We start from the raw sequence: 22,611 nt of genomic DNA, 5'->3' as shown, positions 1-22,611 counted from the left end.
TTTTTTTTTTTTTTTTTTTTTTTTTTTTTTTTTTTTTAATAATGAATTTTTCACAAAAAAAAAGGGGGGGGGGGGGGGGGGGGGGTTAGCTCGGGTGGTTATAGCGAGGTGTTGTGACACCAAGGTCAAGAGTTCAGATCCCCACACTGGCCAGCCACCAAAAACAAAAACAGAGAAGAATCAGGCATTTGGAAATTACAAGGGACTTATAATGAGATGAGATATAAAATATGACTATCAACAATCACTATCAACCCTAAAAACACCATTTTCTTAAACACAGGTGCCTGCACAAAAGCCACTCTGAGCACAGGTGCAGAGGGACTTGGGGTGTGACTACTGGATCATCTTATCAGAAGAAAATTTAAAAATATTTACCAGAAGTTTTTCCACAAGGTCTCTCGCCTTAGGGAAGAATTTTTCTGGGAAGTCATATTCCAACTTAATGATCTTCTGAAATATAAGATATTCATTTCTGTAAAATAAAGTTTAAAAAGCAGTCATTCCAGGCAGGGTCCTGCAAACCTCCACATATAGTGAATGAGCTTTTCCTGGAACAGTGCAGGGCCTCAGTCTCACCACACATGAACTGCCCAGCCACGCACACTCACGGATCAGTATGAAAGTCCTGCCCCTAACGGCACAGGCCTGGGACAGCCCTCTCCTACTTCTCTGTCAGGGAGGAACCACAGGGCCCAGCGGGGGTGCTGTCTCCTTCTTACCCAGCTCGAAACGGTGGGAGTCCTGCCACAAGCTGATATATTATGCATCCAAGAGCCCAAAGGTCTGAACTTTAAGGTAGGGAAGAAAAAAAAAGAAAAATGACATTTGTAAAATTTAACCGACAAGCACAGTTCGTTTCTTGTTCGGTCTGTCTACATCACCCCAGTTTCAGCCTCCATTTAAAGTCAGTTACGTGTGAGTGGAACCTGCCCTCCAGGGGTCCCCTGGGGACCTTCACAGGACAGGCACCACCAGGCCAGTCGTTTGGCTGCCCTCAAAGTTTTGCCACTTCCAGTGGATGTCACCAACTTCCACACATACCCTGTTCTCACCCTGGAGAGCCACGCATGCTGCAGCAGGGGACGGGGATCAAAGAAGGGCGCTAACATTGTTTCCAATAATGACTATGGGAAAAATCTTACAGAAGATCACCCTCCTTTTGATGCCAATGAGGAGAGTGGGGGATAGGGTAGGGTAGGGTAGGGGGAGGGCAGGCTCGCCCCAATCAGTGGCAGGTCAGTACAGCTACAACTAAATGCAGCACCCACCAACTAAATGGGGCACAGGTGAGGCACTTGATGTGGGTTTTAAAATGCAACAGATTAGAAATCTGAGTCACAACACACAGAGTGAAGGGCATTTAAAAAGTGAATTTGGGCTGGTTAGCTCAGTCGGTTAGAGCATAGTGTTATAACATCAAGGTCAACGGTTGGGATTCCCCAACTGGTCTGCCACCAAAACTAATCAATTAATGATTAAATTAATAAATAAAAATTAAAACAGAATTTACATTCAACTCAGTAACTAGTTTTCACACTTCGTTTTTTACTGTTTAGTTTAAATGAAGAGTAATACAAGGAAAAAATTTTTAATACAATAAAAAAATAAAGGGGGAAGCCAGTATAATATTTCTGGGAAGCAGAATGTAACAAGGATTTCTTTCAGTGCTCAGTTACACCATGCCACTTGAAATCCAAACCCAGGAGCTTGGGGCAGCCCCAGTGCTCTGCAGCTCGGCCCAGCAGACGCCCTGTCTCTCCCACTAGATGGAAGACAGGACACCTCCTGAGGCAAAGCACCCTTCTCCTGGCCACGCAGTCTAAGCAGCACACAACAGGCATGCCAACTATGTGCTAAATAAATGAAAACCACTTCAATGACCAACAGCAAAGGAATAGTTCAATGAACCACAATAAACTCATACAATAGAAAATCACACAGCTATTAAAGATGTCTGCAAAAAATTTTAATGACACCAGGGAATGCTCATTATATAATCACAAGGAACAGGATTCAAAACTGGCTATCCAGTATGACTCCAATTGTATAAAATCACATAAACATACATAAAAATGCATAGAAAAAAATGGAAAGACATATACCAAATTATCAGCAGCTATAAGAATTCTTTACAATGATTACGTATCACTTTTTTGTGTGTGTGTGAACCCCCCTCCCCCCCCAAATATCACTTTTAAAGTCAGAAAAAAACATTTTTTAATAAATATCATGGGGCCGGCCCGGTGGTGCACTGCTACAGTGCACCGCTTGAGAGTGCGGCGGCGCTCCCGCCGAGGGTTCGGATCCCACATACAGACCGGTTCCCGCTCACTGGCTGAGCGAGGTGTGGGCGCAGCACCGAGGGTTGCAATCCCGTTGCCGGTCCCGGTCCGGTACGGGCGCGACACTGAGGGTTGCGATCCGTTGCCGGACACGAAAAAAGACAAAAAATAAATAAATAAATAAATATCATGACTTAAAAAATAAAAAGCATAGCGACAGGTTGGTTAACAGAAACTAAAGTACAACTAAATAGGAGGAATAGTATCTAGTGTTCTAGAGCACTATGTGGTGACTATAACAATTTATTGTATAGTTTCAATTAACTAGAAGAGAGGATTTTGAATGTTTCCAACGCAAAGAACAATAAATGTTTGAGGTAATGGGAAAAAAAAAAATCAGTGGTTGCCAGGATTTCAGTGGATGAAGAAGGGATGAATAGGCGGAATACAGAGGATGTTTAGGGCAGCAAAACCATTCTGTATGATACTGTAATGGTGAATGCATGACATTATGCATTAGACAAAACCCATAGAACTGTACAATAATACAAGGAGGGAGCCTAATATATAATTAAGTTAATAATAATATGCCAATATTGATTCATAATTGTAACAAATGTACCACACTAACATAGCATGTCAATAATAGGAGAGGGCTGACAGGTTAGCTCAGTTGGTTAGAGCACAGCTTTGTAACACCAGGGTCAAGGGTTCAGTTCCCCACACCAGGCAGCTGCCAAAATTAATAATAATAATAATAACAACAACAACAGGAGAAACAGTATGTGGGGGGGATGGGAACTATCTGTATTTTCTGCTCAATTTCTCTGTAAAACTAAAACTACTCTAAACATAAAGAAAAAAAGGGAAAAAAATTTTAATTAAAGTGTAAAAAAATACATAGTGATGCTTCCCTCACAACTCTGTTTCCATACCCCTGCAAACAACCACTGCTATCCATTTCTTGTATACACTCATAGAGAACTTGAAATGCACATGCAAACAAACGTGGACATAGACTCGCCCCCTTTCCACAGAAGGTGGCACCCTATCCAGGCATATATATGTAGAGTATGGAGGTCTTTCCACATCAGTGCTAAAGAGCTTCTCCACCTAAAATCTACAAGCAAGGAAAATCTAGTCCTTAGGTGGCAGTGCCATACACTTTGAAACCCTGGTCAATCATGCCCACCACCTGCAGGAGGTGTCTCAACCTCGCACTGTGGGCATTCTCTGTGGTGGGAGCAACCTCTGCACTGTAGGGTGTTGAGCAGCACCCCTAGCCTCCACACCCTGGGTGCCAACAGCACTCCCCAGCCCTAGTTGTGACAACTAAAACTAAAACTGTGTCTAGACATGGCCAAATGTCCCCTGGGGGCAGAATCACTCCACCTAGGAGGCTCTGACCTAGACAGTGCCTGGTCCATGGTAAGAACTCAGTATCCGTCGACTGAATATGACAAGTGGAGCCCATTAAACAAAAAAGCCAGGAGACCCAAGCTGAGTTTCTCAGAGCATCCTTCCATCCTGCCATCATTTTTGTGACTGTGACTCCATACCCAAAGAGTTGTTTTAAAGCTGTCAAGCTCAGAAACACAGAGCTGCTGACCCCAAAATCTTTCACTCTATTGTTCTCGCAGGGTGGCTCACTTCACTCCAGGAAAGTGGCCCCATGAAACCCTGCCAGAGTGGGACCCGGATAGTGCAGGACCCATGTGGTCCTCTGGCAGCTCATGAGAGGATGCCAGTGGGCAGAGCGGCCGGAACGGAGCCAAATCCAACACCGAGCAGCCTCTGACTGGCCCAGGACAGGAAGATCCCAATCACACCTTCACTCTACAGAACTTACTGGCACACCTGGAACTGCTTCCCAAACTGCATCCCCAGATTCTTCTTTTTTTTTTGTCCTTTTTGAGACCGGCCACACCACGCTCAGCCAGTGAGCGCTGTGAACGCACCAGTCATCCCTATATAGGATCCGAACCTGTGGCGGGAGCGCCATCGCGCTCCCAGCGCCGCACTCCCCCGAGTGCGCCACGGGCTCGGCCCGCACCCCCAGATTCTAATGCTGTTTCTCAGTCTCCCCGCTGCCTTGCACCCGCCCACCTAAGCCAGCGCATTAGATTCCCACAGCCTCCTTTTCTGCGCTGCCTAGTTGTCCTGTGGGCTGACCCTGCTCCTCCTCCCAACCTCAGGTCATGCAAGCAGAACCCACCCATGGACGGGCACCAGTCCCTCTGTCCCCTGCACCCACCATGCACTCCTAATTTTCACAACTGAGGCTGTCATCAAGGCCCAGCTGCATCTCTCAGAGAAATACAACCCTGCGGCCACTGAGAGCCTGTCCCAGGGCTAGCTGGCTATAGCTGGGAACCTCCCTCCATCCTTCCCCTCCCCCACATGCTCCATGGGCCCTGTCACACTGACAGCTACCCTGCCACTGCGAGTCCCCACAGCTAGTCTTCCTGCCTGACATCCTCACAGGAGGCGGCACCTAGGGCTCCCTGCTCCCTGGACCCAGCAGCCACACTTTCCCCAATGAACAGTCTTTTCTGAAGCAACAAGATCAAATCTCCAACCAGAAAGCAACAACCAACCCAGAAAGTATAAAATAAAGTAGCATGCATGTGTATCAAAGGAAAAATACAGTTAAAAAGCAAAATGTCAACGGCCAGCCCATGGCTCACTTGGAAGACTGTGGTGCTGATAACACCAAAGCCATGGGTTCGGATCCCTATATAGAGATGGCTGGTTAGCTCACTTGGGAGAGCGTGGTGCTGACAACACCAAGCCAAGGGTTAAGATCCCCTTTCCAGTCATCTTTAAAAAAAAAAAAAAAAAAAAAGCAAAACGCCAACTTCTTTGAAAGTATGCTTATAGCTACTTTAATGCCACCAAAATCACTCTCAAATATTAATTTCTCAAGAAAAAAACTTACTAGCTACTTTAGAGAGAAGAGAAAAGCAGTTACCTTTTACAGGCAGACTTCTCTGTGAGCAGCTCTGGAGAGACGTACTGTGCCGTTCCTACAAACGAGTTGGCCCTGGCTGAGGAGAAGAGGGAGAAAAGGTCATGCTCACATGGAGTCGGTGCTGCCCACGGTGGCCGCACAGTGGGTGTTCAACACAGGTGGCCTGGGGCTTTCTTTCAGTACAGCACGGGCCACCTGGAATGGACTGCACACTCCCAGCAGTGAGCCTGTCCAGGCCCCCAGGGCTGGATCAAAGGTCCCCTGCTCCACAATGCCTGCCACACTAGTGCCTCCCACTGACATGCCACTGGAGAGCACGCTCATCATACTCATCCCTCATCCAGTCAGCAGCGCCTCAGCTAGGATGGAGCGGCACAAGGACAGGGTCCTGGCTGTCCTGCTCTCTGCTGGACCTGTGGTGCCTAAATGCACACGAGACACACAGCAGGCCAAGGACAACCCTGTTCTCAGTCACAGAGAGCTCAGGAGTTAAGGAGCAACAAGGGGAAGATGATGCAGGCCTCCTGCCCAGGGACCCTCCTTCACACTCTGTACCTCTAGTCCTGGCCAGGGCCACACAAGGTCACCAAGCTCACCCACAGACTGCAGGGTCAGCCCCAAGACCCTCCAGACTCACTCATCACAGACATGCTGTGTCACCCCAGTGGTCCCCAAGGACGGAGGGGCTGACAGAGCAACCATGCATGCTGGGCCAGCTCCCACCACTCCAGGGTCCTGCCCACAGGTAGGCTCTGAGCGTCCCACCCATCTGCCCTGTGGGTCCAAGCCCTGTAAAGGGTCCTTTCAGGTAAAGACCTCATGGCTGCATTTGCACCCTGCCAGGACCCTAAGCCACACCACCAAGAACACCACAAAAATTCCTGAGAGGAAAGAAACAAAACCAAGAGCCAAATATAAATGAAGCTATTCAACCACACAATGAACCAAAGAAAGTGACAAAGAGAAAGAAGGGTAAAAATACACAGCTTGGGCAGGGGCCTGAGGGGATAGAAGCAGGCTAGCGGAGCTGCAAAAGGGCGTAACTCTGGGGGAGCAATCTGTCAATGAGCATCAAAACTAATAAAGAATGGGCAGCAATGCCATCTCTAACACCTGATCCTAAAGGACGGAACAGGAATGACAACTACAAGAGCCATGTCGCTGGTGGGATGGGGATGTCACTTGACACTTCACTTACCTATTCAGTGTTTCTGCTCTTTACTTAAGCAAGTATTACTTTTGTGATTTCTACTTTTTAAATATCATTATTGAACATATGAATTATGAAGTACCTAGAAATCTATTTTCATAGGGAAAGATGTATATTATACATAATTAATTCAAGCTGTCAAACCAAAACTAGAGCCGTTTGTTTTTAAATAGTTACATTATGCACAAGACAAAGTCTAAAAGGATAAAAACCCCCACCTCACAGATGAGCTTTAAACAGTGAGCCACAACGTTATTCGAATTGTTCTTGCTGCTGTTGTTTTAAGCTTCCTGCAACAGGTCACGGGCCAGCCCTGCCTGCTCCCACTGCCCACTTCCCCATGTTCTGCCCAGCACCGCGCTCCCCGCCCACCTCTACTCCTCTGGGCTCCCCAGGGTCCTGCCCACTTTCCCTTCTTTCCTCAGTGTTTGCCTGCCCTCATTTCTTCAGCCCCAGGAGCCCAGGCCCCTCTTCCTAAAGGCGGAACTCAAAGCCCCCAGGAATATGCAAAGTCACCCCCTTGGAAAAGGACCTCTTCCATTAGTTAACCTAGAAACAAAGGACTGCTCTAGAGTGTGCAGAAGACGATGACTGTCCTCAGAATAATGATCTAGATGCATAAAACAACAGCACTACAAAGGAAAGCAATTATAATGACATATAAGTACCAAAACACTAAAATAGATTGTGATGCAGTAATACATGATTTTCTTTATTTATGCATTAAATAACAACATCTACCAGCAGGTCTAAGAAGACAGTAATTCTGCAGTAGTGCTGAGCATAACTGATGTTTTCAGATGCTCTGACAAATGTAATCGGACATGAAAATATCTGATTTCTCCTGGGGACATAAGACATTTGTCGCCTACATTCACAACTGAAGGAAAGGTTAAGCTTCACTGAAAGGTCAGTGAAAGTAAGCAATTTCCTCCTTTTTTTTTTTTAAAAGATGACCGGTAAGGGGATCTTAACCCTTGACTTGGTGTTGTCAGCACCACGCTCAGCCAGTGAGCGAACCGGCCATCCCTATGTGGGATCCGAACCCGGGGCCTTGGTGTTATCAGCACCGCACTCTCCCGAGTGAGCCACGGGCCGGCCCAGCAATTTCCTCCTATCCAGCTTCCCAGATGCTCTGACTTCTATCTGTAACACTGGATTAAAAGCCCCAGACAGAGCATTAGAAAACCACAGAGATGCTTTAGTTACTTCTCCCTGGAAGCTTAGAGATTAGCCAAAGGTCACACTTCTCCGGCTACTGCAAACTCAGGCCATAAGCCATCGCTGGCCACTGCTGCCTCCTCTGTGCCACCGACCCACTTAGCAGAACCCACAGACGCTGGGAAAAGAGAAGGGTCTGGAGCTGGGCTGTTGACTCTACCCTCAAAGTGGGTCAAAGACACTGCACCTCATCCTGAGCCATGGACCACCCTGGGTCCCACAGATCTGCAAGTTAGACTTGGGGGTGCCAGTAGGGAGGGAGGACCTGAAGAAGTGACCCTGAGCCCTGAAGACACCACCCTCTCTTCAAAGCCAAGGGTGCACACTGCCGTCAGATCCACACACCCACACCGGAAGCACAGAAAACACTCCACAAAATGTGACTGCCCTTAGACAAAAGACGCACAAACTGAATGTTGCAACATATAGAAAGGCTCAGGCACCACGACCAGGAGGTTTTTCCCATGACTAAAAAGTCCATGAACCAACGCATTACGTCATATTAGAATAAAGGACAAAAACCCCACATAATCTCAAAAGATGAAGAAAAAGCATTCAATACCTCTGCATGATAAGAAATACCTACTAAACTAGGTACAGAAGGGAACATCCTCAGTCTGAGAAATGGCAAGTACAAAAACCCAAAGCTAACATCATACTCGATGGTGAAAGACTGACAGCTGTACCCCCTAAGACCACGAACACAACGGGACACCCATTCTGGCCATATCTATCAGACACTGCACCAGAAGTTCCTGCCAGGGCAATTAGATAAGAAAATAAAATAAAAGGCATCCAGATTGGAAGAGAAGTAAAACTAGCTCTCATCACAGATGACATGATCCTGTGTGTAGAAAGTCCTGAGGAATCCACTAAGAAACTACTGCAACTAATAAACACGTGCAACCAGGGTAGGACACGGATTAATAAACAAAAATCAATTGTATTTCTATACACCCGCCATGAACAATTTGGAAATGAAATTAAGAAAACAATTACATTTACAATAACATCAAAAATAAAATAACTTAGGAATAAACTTAATAAAGGAAGTACAAAGTTTACACTCTGAAAACTATAAAATATTTTTGAAAGAAATTTTAAAAGATCAAAATACGTGGAAAGACATACCATGTTGATGGACTGGAAGACTTAATAAGGTTAAAATGGTAATACTCCTGAAACTGATCTACAGACTCAATGCAATCCCTATTCAAATCCCAGCAGGCTTTCACTTAGAACAATGTTTTCAAAGTTCACGCATGCTGTAGCATGTATCAACAGTACCTCATTCCTTCTTATGGCCCAGTAACATTCCATTGCATGGACAGACCACAGTTTGTTTATCCATTCATCTGTTGATGACACGTGGGTCATTTCCACCATTTGGCTATTGTGAATAATGCTGCTATGAACATTCTTGTACAAGTTTCTGTGTGAATATGTTTTCATTTCTCTGGGGTACTTACCTAGGAGTGGAATTGCTGGGTCATATGGTAATTATGTTTCCTTTTGAGGAGCTGCCAGACTGTTTTCCAAAGTGGCTGCACCATTTGACATTCCTACCCACACTGCATAAGGATTCCAATTTCTCCACAGCCTTGCTAACACCTGTTATTAGCTGTCTTTTTGATTACAGCCATCCTACTGGGTATGAAGCCATCCTAGTGGGTATCTCACTATGATTTTAACTTGCATTTCCCTAATGACTAACGACGTTGAGCATCTTTTCATGTGTTTGTTGGCCATCTGTATATCTTCTTTGGAGAAGTGTCCATTCATACCCTTTGCCCATTTTAAATTTTTTTTTAATGATTGACTTGTAAGAATTCTTTATATTCTGAATATAAGTTCCTTACCAGATAGATGATTTATAGATCTTTCTTCCTATTCAGTGGGTTTTTTCACTTCCCAGATATCACTTACAGTACAAGTTTGTAAACTTGATATAGTGTCATTTGTCTACTTTTTCTTTTGTTATTTGTACTTTTGGTATTGTATCTAAGAAATGACTGCCTAACCCAAGGTCACAAACATTTACTCCTAGCTTTCTTCTACGAGTGTTATAGTTTTCACTCTTACACTCAGATCTCTGAGGCATTCTGACTTTACTTATATGTGTGATATGAGGTAGTGATGATTACTTTTTGAATGAACTGGTCATCATTGGAGGAGGATGGTGAGCCAATTCATGGTTTTTTAAAATGGCATAAGAAGGGGAGAGCAGCAGGCATTTTATCCTACTTTTCCTTTCCTTTTTGTCTTTTTTTTACTGACCGGTAACGGGATCGCAACCCTCGGTGTCGTGCCCTCACCGGGGACCGGCAACAGGATCGCAACCCTCGGTGTTGCGCCCGCACCATGCTCAGCCAGTGAGCGGGAACCGGTCTCCACATGGGATCCGAACCCTCAGCGGGAGCGCAGCCACACTCCCAAGCGGCGCACTCTCCAGTGCGCCACCGGGCCGGCCCTATCCTACTTTTCCTTTATGAATGATACCATTGGTATTAACCACACAGTAGCTGAGAGGAAGTATCTCTTTGAAGAATTCCACCTCATGAAAGAATTAGACCATGACCTTTTTGCATTCTCTAGTACCGGGGACCGGCAACGGGATCGCAACCCTCGGTGTTGCGCCCGCACCATGCTCAGCCAGTGAGCGGGAACCGGTCTCCACATGGGATCCGAACCCTCAGCGGGAGCGCAGCCACACTCCCAAGCGGCGCACTCTCCAGTGCGCCACCGGGCCGGCCCTATCCTACTTTTCCTTTATGAATGATACCATTGGTATTAACCACACAGTAGCTGAGAGGAAGTATCTCTTTGAAGAATTCCACCTCATGAAAGAATTAGACCATGACCTTTTTGCATTCTCTAATAAATTAAAGTGTTTAGGTCATTATGGCTACAAATAGCTGCTGACATCACAGAGAGATGCCTAGATGTTATGTACATCCTGATGAGGAGCATACCACCACCAGTCATTGGACCTGAATATGATCTAGTGGCCAGAGCCAACTTCCAGGAAACCCAGAGGAGGGAAGCACATATTAAGTGACTCCACTGACAGGCATTCATCAAACTCTGGTAAATACTGCAGGACAAATGACCCGGTCTCTTTAACAAACTGCAAGGGAAAAAAATGAAGATGGAAGGGAAGTTACAGATTAAAAGAAATTTGTGCAAACTTTATTTGGATCCTAATTCAAGTAAACAACAACAACAAAAATACAATGTGCGTGAGACAACTGGAAATTTAACACTGATTGAATATCCTGGGATATTAAGCAATTACTATTAATTTCTCATGTACAAAAATGATACGATACTATAGTTATGCTTTTAAAAAGAAGCTTTATATTTTAGCAATACATACTGAAAAATCTACAAGGAAAACTAACCAATGGTGTTGGGAGGCAAGTCACAAGTATAGTGTGAATTTCTTCCAATAGGCATCTACTCTGTGTAAAAAAAAAAAAAAAAAAGATAAAGCCCACCCATATATCATAGCCATGTCTAAACTAATAACAGTACTGAAAAGACCAGAGCAGACCACATCAAGATGTAAGAGTCACGCTCGTTGGTGGAAGTAGGGGGACTCCTCTGTCCTGCACACTCCACTTTCATAATGGAGGAAATCCATTTTGAAGGTGGCTCCTTTCCGTCCCAGGCAGCAGGTGGTCCTGCCCATGTTAGAATGGTGGTAAGGTCAAGGAGGCTATGAGAGGGTCTCTTGATTCCACAGCACAGCAGGAAAAGACATAGCAGCTGGTCTGAAGTCTGGATGATGGCCAGACACAGGTTGGGACTGAGGTGCCATTGCAGTAGCTGAAGCCTCCTCCATCCATCCTCTCTGTGGCCATCCCTGCCCATATCTGCTGGCCTCCCTCCTTCCTGTTTGGTGAGTGAAGCTTTCACACCTGGCTGTGTACCATAAAGGCCTGCACAGGTCAGAACACAGGTTTCCAGAAACAAAATCTCCAAGATATTCCAAGCTCCCCAAGGCTCTTGCAAAGAGGGCATAGGCCAGGGACACAGCATCAGAAGAGAGACTTACTACAAATAAGTAAGCTGCTCTCACCAGGCTACGTCTGTGGGGACCTTATGTGAAGCTGGAAGTCAGAAGTCCTCTCTGTCAAGGACTCCTCATCAATCTCTCAGCCCTCAAGAGCCACCTACTCCACCCTCCATCCTCTCTACTTCGAGAACCAATGGCTACCTAACCCACTGGGACAGAGGTCTGTGATGAGAGGACAAACTGCCCCCTCTAGGAGGAGGATCTGACATGTTCACCGCACAGCTAAAGAACTTGGGTGGGGGGTCTTGCTCCTACCAACACTTTTATTCTAGAAGGATTGAAGATGCTTTGGGGAAACCATCTCTGCACAAAAGTAAAAAGAAGCCAATGCGGAAATAAACTCTAAGATTCTGAACTACTTCAAACAGAAAATGAAAATAAGTTACTGAAATGAATCCTTAACATAATTAATTATAAATGGTTTCCCCTTTTCCTTGAAGAAGGAAAAACAGTTCTGCCAGCTCATCTATATACATTATTGTCCCTGGTTTACAACAATCTAAGGACTTTTAGCCTCCTGCTTCCCAAAACAAAGGTTTATTTCACTAGTTCAATCGATGCATTAAAATTCTATTGTTTTAAGTGATTATAGGGCAGCAAGACTAGCCCTGTGCCAAATTATCAGACTCTGAAGAAAATCCACGTGAAGGGAAAAATGCCCCAGCACAGCCCAGGTGGGCATCCCCCAGCTCTGCTGCCCCAGGAACCACATGGGCTTGTCTGGTGGGAAGAGTCAGCACGGGGATGCCAAGCAACTTGTAGATCCTAACAAGAAAAGTGGAGATGAAAGTTCTTGTCTGGTTCAACTCCGGCATGAACAATGCCTATGGTTATGAGGTTACACTGTGTCCATAAAATACAGGATTACCAGCCAGTAAAATGGTTACCACCTAACAAGAATGCATAACGTCTTGGGGCTGTGTGCAGCTCTGCAGGCAGGCGCCAGTGCTCTGCAGGCAGCCACCCATGCTCACAGGCCACTGGGTGGGAAAAAGGGGAGCAGGGCTACAGACGGCAGGTGAGGGGCACCAGGACTCAGGCACCTTATGAGGAAGAGTCTCTTCTTTGCAAGTTTTCTTTTTCTTTCTTTTTTTTTTTTTCCTTTTTGTCTTTTTTACGGGATCGCAACCCTCGGTGTCGCGCCCGTACCGGGGACCGGCAACGGGATCGCAACCCTCGGTGTTGCGCCCGCACCGCGCTCAGCCAGTGAGCGGGAACTGGTCTCCACATGGGATCCGAACCCTCGGCGGGAGTGCCACCGCGCTCCCAAGCGGCGCACTCTCCAGTGCGTGACCGGGCCGGCCCTGCAAGTTTTCTTTTTAGCCCCAAAGGGGTGCTGCTTCAGGATTTTCAGAGAAGTTCCCAAATGCAAGACTAAGTCTTAGTGCCTCAGTGGCTGTGCAGAGATTAACATACTGACTGGCCCGGCCCGTGGCTCACTCGGGAGAGTGCAGTGCTGATAACATACTGACTGACAGAATCTCAGTGCGAACCCTCAGCATAAAAACACTGGGCTAGAAAAACACCTAAAAGGGCAAGATGAGGTGCTGGGCAGAGGAGGCGGGCACTGCTGCAAGGTGCCAGCCAGGCCCCCCCAGTGAACCCAGAACATGAAAACAGAAGACCTAGGTTGAGCTGGGAACAGTCCTGCGTCGCTTAGCGACAGGGATACATTCTGAGAAATGTGTCATTAGGCAATTGCGTCATTGTGTGAGCATCACAGAGTGCACTCACACTAACCCACACTGAATGGCCAGCTGCTCTTATGTAAGTGACGTGTCGCACCACAATGTTGTGACAGCTATGACATCACTAGGCGACAGGAATATTTCAGCTGCGTTATGATCTTACAGGACACCATCATGGGATATGCAGTCCATCACTGACCCAAAGGTCATTATGGGGCACATGGCTGTACGTGCTCCACCCCAGCTGTAATCTGCTGCTCCTGCCACAAACCAGCACTGTGCATGGGGACAAGGCCAGAGCCACCACCGCACCATGCTCAAGGTTCCCCTTTTCCACACACGAGAGGAACTGAAGAATTATGGATGCTTCTGATTGAATCTTCCCTCCACCAACACACCCACACTCACGCCCCTCCAAACCCACCTCCTGCATAATCACCTCCCTGGTGCTTTCTGTCGATCTTTCTGTCACAGTACCCAAGCCCAGACAGCAAGGCCTGTGTGCGGCAGAGACCCATGGCTGCCCCTTGGTCCCAGGCAGCTCTGGCAATCACACTCGTCTTACTAACTCACAACAGCCTCAGCTCCCCTCAGGCCTCAGCAGAAAAGGCTTTAACTTGTAAACACGTGCGAACAGTCTTCAAAAGTTAAACTGCCATTCTTTATACCTCCAGAGTTTATGATTTCCATCCAATAAGGTCAGTAAGACAACCCAGGCCACCATTCTGGTCCAAGTAGACTTCCAGCAATACTTCCTCAAGTAATGGAGTTGTCACAATAAGATCCAAAGCTAGAAACCATCCTAGGGGAGCAGAACTTGGAGGGTTTGTGATTATAAATACGCATTTGACCAGCAGGAAAAATCTGCCCCACTCATTCTGTGATTTTCTAAAATCTCACTAAAATCAGAGTGCGCGGGCCTCATGTGCTGGGCAAACCAGACAGGGACACAGACAGACAGATGGAGGGCACTGGGGTACAGGGACATGTTCCCCCAGATACTACCCACACTGTCCCCAGGAGGAGCCAAGAGCTGACCACACCAACTCTGCATTCTGTGCCTGGGTAACTAGGCAGCAGTGTGGCACCCCACATCATCCAGGAAGAAGATCTGGGAGGATGAGCCCCAAAGCCTCCCTCCCTCCACCCACTAGACCTGGCACACACTGCCTGGGGCCCCTTAGGGAGATCCGCTGGCGTGTCGGAGACTTCCCTGGTGAAAGCTCAAGATCTGTTTTACAAGAGCAAAGATATGACAAGCCTGTCATTAACGATGAAGACAATACAATGCCACCCATTTCCCAGAAGTAGCTTTCAGTCTCCAGCACAGAGCGGGCTCTGCTGGAAATGAAACCACACACCTTGTTTGCTCTCTGGGGATAATACTTTTGCTGTCCCAAAGTCTGTGATCTGGATATGCATGTCTTCATTTAACAGAATGTTTTCTGGTTTAAGGTCCCTGTAAAAGTAGATTTTTACATTTGAGATGAAATACTTAAAACAACAACGTTATTTCATACTTTAAATTTTGCTGATAACAAAATGAACTGATGAATATTTACAGTCTTTACAGACTAACAACTAAGAACACAAGTCTAAATTCATACTGAACCAGTATCAACTGCAAACAATAAGGACACTCAAATCACATCCCTTCATAACTGCACCATCATCTTTAACAAACTTCTTATTAAAGTATACTCTATCATTTTTAACTCATCAAGAGTTTATAAACACTTCCAATTTGACTTAATCAGAAAGTCATGGAAATAAGTACACACAAAAGCTACAACTGACCAAATAAAAGAACCAGTCAAGGTGGCTAAAAGAACTGTCAGCTTGGCAGGAAAGACACCTGGCCAATTTGATCGGCTCTTCATAGGTGAATCTTTCTCCGTCAGGGTTCCACAGTCCCACCCCTTGGTGGAGTAAGTCTGCACCAACCTCAGAAGGCAAGGAGGGCTTTGGGCATCCACCATCACATGTGAGCCAGATGATCACTGGCCGTAATTACTGAAGTGACTATCCAGCGCCCACTGCCCAGGGCACTCCCGGAGTTACCTGTGGATGACACCCTTGCCGTGCAGGTACTCCAAAGCAGACACGATCTCGGCTGCATAGAACCGGGTGCAGGTCTCATCAAATGAACCTATTTTGCGAATGTATTTAAGGAGTTCTCCATTTTTGGCATAACTAAGGCCAAAATCTGAATATTGTACAGTTAAGGAAGAGTATAAAACTCATTGTTTAAAAAACTAACCTTAACAGCCCAGTAAGACTTTCTTTATTAAACGCAAACTGAAATAAATATATAAATAAATACATAAATAAATGCAAACAGAAGGTACCTGTGGTGTGGCCCAAGATAGTCACCCTTTTTGGAGTCAGATCCTTGGCCACTGGGTCTGACAGGAATCCCAGGTCCCAGCTCCAATACTGGGCTGCTGGACGAAATGCTCTGAAGATCTAAAACAAACCAGCCCTGAGACCCTCCCCAGGCCCCGGGCCTGTCAGCCATGGGACCAGCCCACGGCCCCTCTCTAAGTAAATCCAGCAGGAAGAGGCTGCTCTCCACGTTGTCTCCACTTCCTCACCCTTCACTCCTTTTTGACCTTCCACCGAGAAACTGCCCATCTACCTTTGACAACTTGTACAGGCTAAACCTACTAGTCAGGCCTTAAGTCCTGTGTACTTGACCACTCTGCAGCATCTGACCAGGTAGCTGGCACCTTGGTCAGAAACCATCCGACCCCAGGGCCTCTGTGTCTCTGTCCTGCCAGCTCCCTATCAGCTTCCCGCCAGTCCCCTTGGTGGGCTGCTCCTCGTGCCAACCCCTGCATGTGGGAGAACCCAGGCTCTATCCCCAGACAAGCCATCCTCTGGAAGCCGGCCAGTCCACTGACACACTACAGATATGCACATCACCCTGACTCCTCCAGGACTTCTGTGGGCAGCCACCCAACAGCGAGCACCAGCGATGCGTCAGATGTCCACCCAGCCTCCACCCCAGCCTGGCCTCTCCTGGCTCAGTAGCAGACACGGCTGTGCACCAGGCTCCGGGCACCAGCACTCAGGGGCTCCCCTGACTCTGTTCTCTTGCCCAGGCCCCTTATAAGAGCCTCCCCTGCTGCCCTCAGGCCCTACTCTCCAGCCTGGACCACAAGCACCCACTGTCACAGCAAGTCCTGCACTCCCTGACACAGACAGAAGAAAATCCAAAATTGGTACCAGGCCACAATAGCTCAAGGAGCAGGCCCCCAACCAGCCTCCTCACTCACCCCACACATGCTCCTGCCTTGGGCCCCTGGGCTGACTGACCTCAGGCTCAATGCTCCTCCCTCGCACATCCAGGTTTCTGCCGATGTCGTCTCCTCAGACCACTGAACTCAAAGAGCCCCCCTCTACAGGTGCCCCTTCCCTGGCCTTGCTCCTCATGGCAGCATATGCTGCTGCCTCGAAGTCCACAATGGATTTGCTGACATTCTGTGCACATCTACCTCCTCTACTAGAACAGAAGCTCCAGAGGGCAGAGCCTTCCCTCATTTACCTGCGTGTCCCATCGCCCTGCACTCCACAAGTACTTCTACATAAACAAAAGAATGAACAAATTCTGTTGGCAGCTGAAGAGACCAGAAGGTGGTTTTGAAAGTGGGAACAGGGGCAGGAGGAAGAGTTGGGGGTGGGGAGATCAGGCCCCGCTCTCAGGTGGGATGGGGAAGCCACGCCCCCAGTACATGGACCAACTCTGAAGGGTGGCAGAGGGAGGGCAGGGGGCTCTGCTGAGACCTGAGCAGGGAGGAGGCAGCAAAAGTTCAAAAAGAGAGGGCCAGCCCATGGCTCACTTGGGAGAGTGTGGTGCTGATGACACCTAGGCCACGGATTCAGATCCCTATATAGGGATGGTTGGTTAGTTCACTTGGGAGAGCGTGGTGCTGACAACACCAAGTCAGGGGTTAAGATCCCCTTACTGATCATCTTTAAAAAAAAAAAAGCTCAAAAAGAGAAAGGACAGCAGCAGCGGAAAGTGACACTGCTGGAGAAGTGTGAGGGACTGAACGAGCAGAGACAGCAATGGGTAGAGAGCACCTTGGGAGGGGAGCACAGCATTCAAGTCACGGTCCATCCTTGGACGTCCCTTCTAACCAAGCCCCACACCTGAAGGCAGAAGGAGCAGAGGCGCCAACGCTCCCCCGTGAAGCCGAGGATGCCGAGATCACCCTTCCTCTCTCAGGCCCCTGCTTCACCTGAGCACAGATGAGACATCTGATAGATATTCCAAGAACATTGGTTAGTGGCAGGAGGAAATGCCTTTGCATAAATGTCTAGCAACCATGAGCTTAAGATAATGAATAACAGTCCTTTAGATACAACATTAAAGAATGAAAGCCTGGAAAGTGTCTTCTGGTCTCCCCTCTTGTCCTGTGTCAGTGAGCCTCAGCCACGCCTTTGGCACTAGCCAGCCAAAAAGCAGCAGGGATGGTAACCATGTGGCGCCCATTTCTTTCAGGGGAAACAGACAATGGGGTCATGATACCAAAACAAGAGGGGTGACTGGGGTGCCTCCAGACAGTACTGACCACGCAAAGGATACACAGCTTTTCATCATCCTGAAACGTGAAGTAAAGCTTAACAAAGAAGGGGTGATCCAGGCGCGACATCACATCTCGCTCTCTGGTTACATACGGGACCTTGTTCTCTTTTATAATGTGACGTTTCTCCAGAATTTTAACTTAAGGCGAGAGAAAAGTGAGTTACTACAGTTTGAAACGGTAAAAAAATAACTAAAGACACAACTCACAAAAGTAACTGTTACGAATTTTAAAGAAATTTTTTTTTCAAAAATCATATACACCAGCTTCGCGGTCTCTAAGATCAACAGTGTCAATACCCTGACATCAGCTCACAACCTCCAGTCCCTGTCACCCAAGCTGCTGCACTGTCCCTGCATCCCAGACACAAAGCTCACTGGAGTGAGTTAGTACTTACTAGCATATTCCCTGGAGGTTGCCAGTTCTCGGGCCAGGACAACCTAGTTTGGGAAGAAAGGGGGGAAAAGAGAAGGAAAAAAACAATGTAATAACCAGGACACAGAGTCTGACGAGTCACTCTACAACACCACATGGGCTTCCCTGCCCCCTCTCAAGGGCTGAAACTGCATTAAAATATTTTGGGTCCCTTAATAACAAATACAGCTGAAAGCCAATGCTCATATTAATGTGTTCTAATAGTTAGCAGCAAACATATAAATCTCTCCATTGTTTTTCACAAGGCTCTTGATCCACTGCCAATAGTCTTCATGGTGCAGTTAAACTGTAAATTCAGGAACCTCTTAGACTAACATACCCTTCCTAAAGAGTAGGAAGTAATAGTAAATAATACCAAAAGTGGGTACTGGGAGTTTCTTCAAAAAACAACTGCAAGAATATGTCCTTCTAAGAAAAACAGATCACAGTGGTGTGTTGGACTTGCAGAGGGAGAGAGCATACCTAGGGTTGCTAGGGGGTGGGGGGGATTAATTGGGTGGGGGACATGGGGAATAAATGCAATTTGTGGTAATGGGCATGCTCATAGTATTGATCTCACCATCACATCTTGGGCACAGGTGGTGACAGTCAGCTTTGTACCCTATGAATAGGCATAATCAATAAAAAAAATAAATAAATAAAAAATCCAAAAAAAGAATATGTCTTTCTAGTATATGTCTATTGCAAAAAGCCCCCATGAATTTGGGCTTTTTCAAATAATTGTTACATTTCATTTGATGACACTCTCATATAACGTAAACACCATCATGGGTGTCAAGGGCACAGAGAACTATACACACGTGGCCCTGAAGGGAGGTCTCCTAGGAACCCCACCCACAAGAGCCAACTACCATCCCAGGCCGCCCTCTTGATTCCCACCATGTCCTCTCAATAGAACAGCTGAGCCCTGCACTCAAACTCCACTTCAGGGATGGAGCACCCAAACGCAGCATCCCTGACTTGGAAAAGGCTGTTCTCCATGAGCAGACCCTGGACACACTTGAAGTGCCAAACTGGAAACTCCTGATGGGCCCACAGTTTAGCCAGAACATGCCTGGGGGGCAGCTTTGCCACAGGAGGCCCAGCCACCACCAGTTGGTGTAAATCTGTCTCCTAAGACACCTGCAGAAGGATGGCCAAGACCCGACAGCACATGAAACCTGTCCCTGTGAAATCCCTGGGCCTGGCAGGAAGACTGGCAGGAGGCCACAGGGCCGGTTTCAACCTTGCCTCTTGCTTTGAGTTATACCCTGTGACAGTATTCTTCACGGGACTCCTCAGAAGTGATCCTGGAAGAGCAATGTGTGAAACACCCTGCAGTTATCAAGAAGAATGGAGGTGGACTATATGTACTCCAGTGGAAAGATCTCAAAGGAGGAATATACCATGTGTGGATAGTTCCCAGCCCCGGGGGAGTGAGGGGGAGTGAGGGGCAGTGGGCCAGGGCAGGACTTCCCATCTCTAGGTTAGGTATTTATGCAATGTTACATTTCTTCACAAGAGCATATACTAGCTATGCAAGAAAATAGGAAGAAAGAATTGTTAGAGAGTACCAATGTTGAGTGGAATTCTTTCCAAGGAGATATTTATGTAATCCTCTGTTGTCTAAGTTCAACATTTCATAAGCAGGTTTCCTACAGGGAGGGAAGGGTCCTTTTCCAGAGAATAACATGTGATGTGTCCTTCCACGTCACCCAGCGTGACAGACAGCAGGGCTAACCTGGACATCACGACTGTCCTCAGGGGGCTTCCTGCTCTCCAGTACCAGCGCCAGGCTCTGCCATGTCAAGACCCCACCCAGCCTCGTAACCACGGCTTGTCCTTGACCTCTCCCCTGGGAATCTCATCTTAAGTGGTCTCTATTTCAGGTATGGTGAGAAAGAACTGAGGGTAACTCAAGACCCAGGGCTGCGTATTCCAAACAGCCCCAGGAAGGAGCCTCCAGCTCACAGCGCTTTCCTGGGCACCTCCACAGTATAGGTTTAAAAAGGCACAGGGTGATGAGAATGACAACTGTGTCCCCCAGAAATGTTGGTGCCTACTTTCAACCCACTGGGGAAGCCCAGGGACATGGGCAATTTCACAGAGAAGTCCTCGTTTTCCAGTCAAGATAAATGTAAAGAAGTAAAACTGAGAAAAAGGGAGAATTCTTCTTTTACTGGACTATTATAAATAAGTACCCATGCAGAACACCCAGGGTTCTTTTCAAAATAGTTTCTTCTTTCTGAAATGATCATTGGTACCAGAACTACTGGGAACTATTCTCATGGTTGAAGGATTTTTTCATGAGGGCACAATCCTTTTCTAAACAAAACTCTTTCATAGAAGTTACAATAAAAAAAATCTAAATTAAAAGTATAAGAGCACCAAAGTTAACATTAATTAAAACAAGATGCTGGGAATATGGATGGGCTATAATGTTTCATGTTCTTTGTATTTTAAAATATTTAATAAAATGTAAAAAGAGAACAGGACAACAAATTTCACATACTACTCCTTCACAAAGACCAGGCAAGACACACTTGTTATTCAGGAACTATCCAGAACGGGGAGCCTGGAGCAGCCCCAGCACACGGCCCCCCCTCACTTAGCCCATCTTGAAGACCACAGTGGGTACAGGAATCTGTGTTTCTATGGGGGCACAGATGGAGACTGTGCACCCCGGAACCAGGGGAAGGGTCAGGTTCATAGGCCTCGCCCGAGATTGTCACGACCGTTGCCACGGCCACTACTCACGGGTCCCACCTCAACAAAGGGGCTGATGCTCTGAACCTTTGCTTTAAGAGGAACACACACCACATGGCAAGTAAAACTCACTCCAGTTGCGAAAAGAGTTATGAGAGTGACTTGACAGTACTGGGACAATATTTCTGTTTACAAAACTGAGAACACAAGAATCTGGAGGCTGCATCTCTAGCAAATGACCAGGGTCTACTGTTTTATGTACTTAAAAAAGAAAAACAAAACAAAGAAACAAAAAAGGCCATTAAATATTAACAAAAAACTCTTAGGAGAGAGTAATACTGACATTAACTCTTAATCTAGGGAACAGAAAAGCTTCCAGAGCCTTGCCAATGGGACACAAGAACCCAGAATGTAACTTGCTGATGCCAGGTTAGAATAAATTAACTTCATTTAAAAAACAAAAAAACCCATAAAACATCAAGAGATGCTTTTTAAAGCTTTCATCCACAAAAATTAGGTTTAGATATTTTAGCCACACTTCTTGGGTGATCTACTTAACGAGGAGCCCAGCCCCCAAAGACTCAAGTGCCTGGCCTTCACAATAGGAGACAGCCCACAAGCGGCCTGAGACCAACCCCAGGAAGAACGCCAGCTCTGGAGCTGGGTCTCTGGGCTCAGAACACCTGAAGGTCAGCCTTCCCAAGGAAAACACACTCATGTGACAAACAGCAGTAGCATATACTTACTGTTGAAAAAGAACCTTCACCGAGAATCTTCCCAAATTTGAAGTCCTCAGGCCGTTTCTTCCGAGGCTGTGGTGGTGGCTGAGTGGTGTGCTGCAGGGAGCTGGCACTCGACCGGGACTCGGCTGTGGTGCCATCCATGGCAGGGCTTTGCCTGCTGCCACCGCCGGGAATACCAGGGGCCGTGCTGGACTCAGTCTGGGTCCTCACCATTGATGGTGATGGGCAGGAACATAACACCACACTGGACTGAATGGGGACGGCGTCATACTGGTAGACACAGAGGAGAAAGAGGTAAGAGTCAAAGTGTTTGAACTCAGGCACCTCCTCTCAAGCCCTCAGGACAGGGCAGGCCATCTGACACGCTGCCACCCTCCGCCCAAGTCCTCTTCCTGCTCTTCCCCACCCGCCACTGCCATGGGCTGCACTCCTCCAGCCTCACCCCTCCCTCAGCACTGCCCCAGCCTCCCACCAACCCCTTCCATGGCCAAATCAAAGCAAGCAGAGATAGACAGCATCATACATTTTAAACTATGCAGGGGATGAACAGATAAGAGTGATGACTGAATATGTTTACAATACACAGAGATGCCCAGTGCTGGCAAGGCCATGATAAAGCAAGCACACTCAAACAGCTGCCGCTGACGCTGAAAACCGGTGTCCCTCTTAAAATGTTTATGGAAAACAATTTGGCAATTGTCAACAA

General features: G+C 47.0%; 1 protein-coding gene across 2 annotated transcripts in view; it reads right to left on the bottom strand.

The window, feature by feature from the left end:
• PDPK1 (3-phosphoinositide dependent protein kinase 1) overlaps positions 1 to 22,173 on the bottom strand; it is a 47,048-nt gene extending 24,875 nt beyond the window's left edge. Inside the window, exons 1-8 of one of the 2 annotated variants that reach the window (XM_008566270.1) lie at positions 21,909 to 22,173; positions 18,440 to 18,482; positions 18,045 to 18,182; positions 15,515 to 15,659; positions 14,815 to 14,912; positions 5,257 to 5,332; positions 723 to 791; positions 379 to 475 (exon numbers count right to left, since the gene is read on the bottom strand). In XM_008566270.1, coding sequence (XP_008564492.1) covers positions 379 to 475; positions 723 to 791; positions 5,257 to 5,332; positions 14,815 to 14,912; positions 15,515 to 15,659; positions 18,045 to 18,182; positions 18,440 to 18,482; positions 21,909 to 22,118 — 876 coding nt within the window. In that variant the 5' untranslated portion in view covers positions 22,119 to 22,173. The remainder of the gene's footprint in view (positions 1 to 378; positions 476 to 722; positions 792 to 5,256; positions 5,333 to 14,814; positions 14,913 to 15,514; positions 15,660 to 18,044; positions 18,183 to 18,439; positions 18,483 to 21,908) is intronic. The other variant, XM_008566271.1, reaches the window with a different exon arrangement.
• Positions 22,174 to 22,611: the final 438 nt, after the last annotated feature.

Source organism: Galeopterus variegatus, unplaced genomic scaffold (assembly GCF_000696425.1).
Source record: "Galeopterus variegatus unplaced genomic scaffold, G_variegatus-3.0.2 Scaffold233, whole genome shotgun sequence".
NCBI lineage: Eukaryota > Metazoa > Chordata > Mammalia > Dermoptera > Cynocephalidae > Galeopterus > Galeopterus variegatus.
This window is presented reverse-complemented; position numbering and strand designations above follow the sequence as displayed.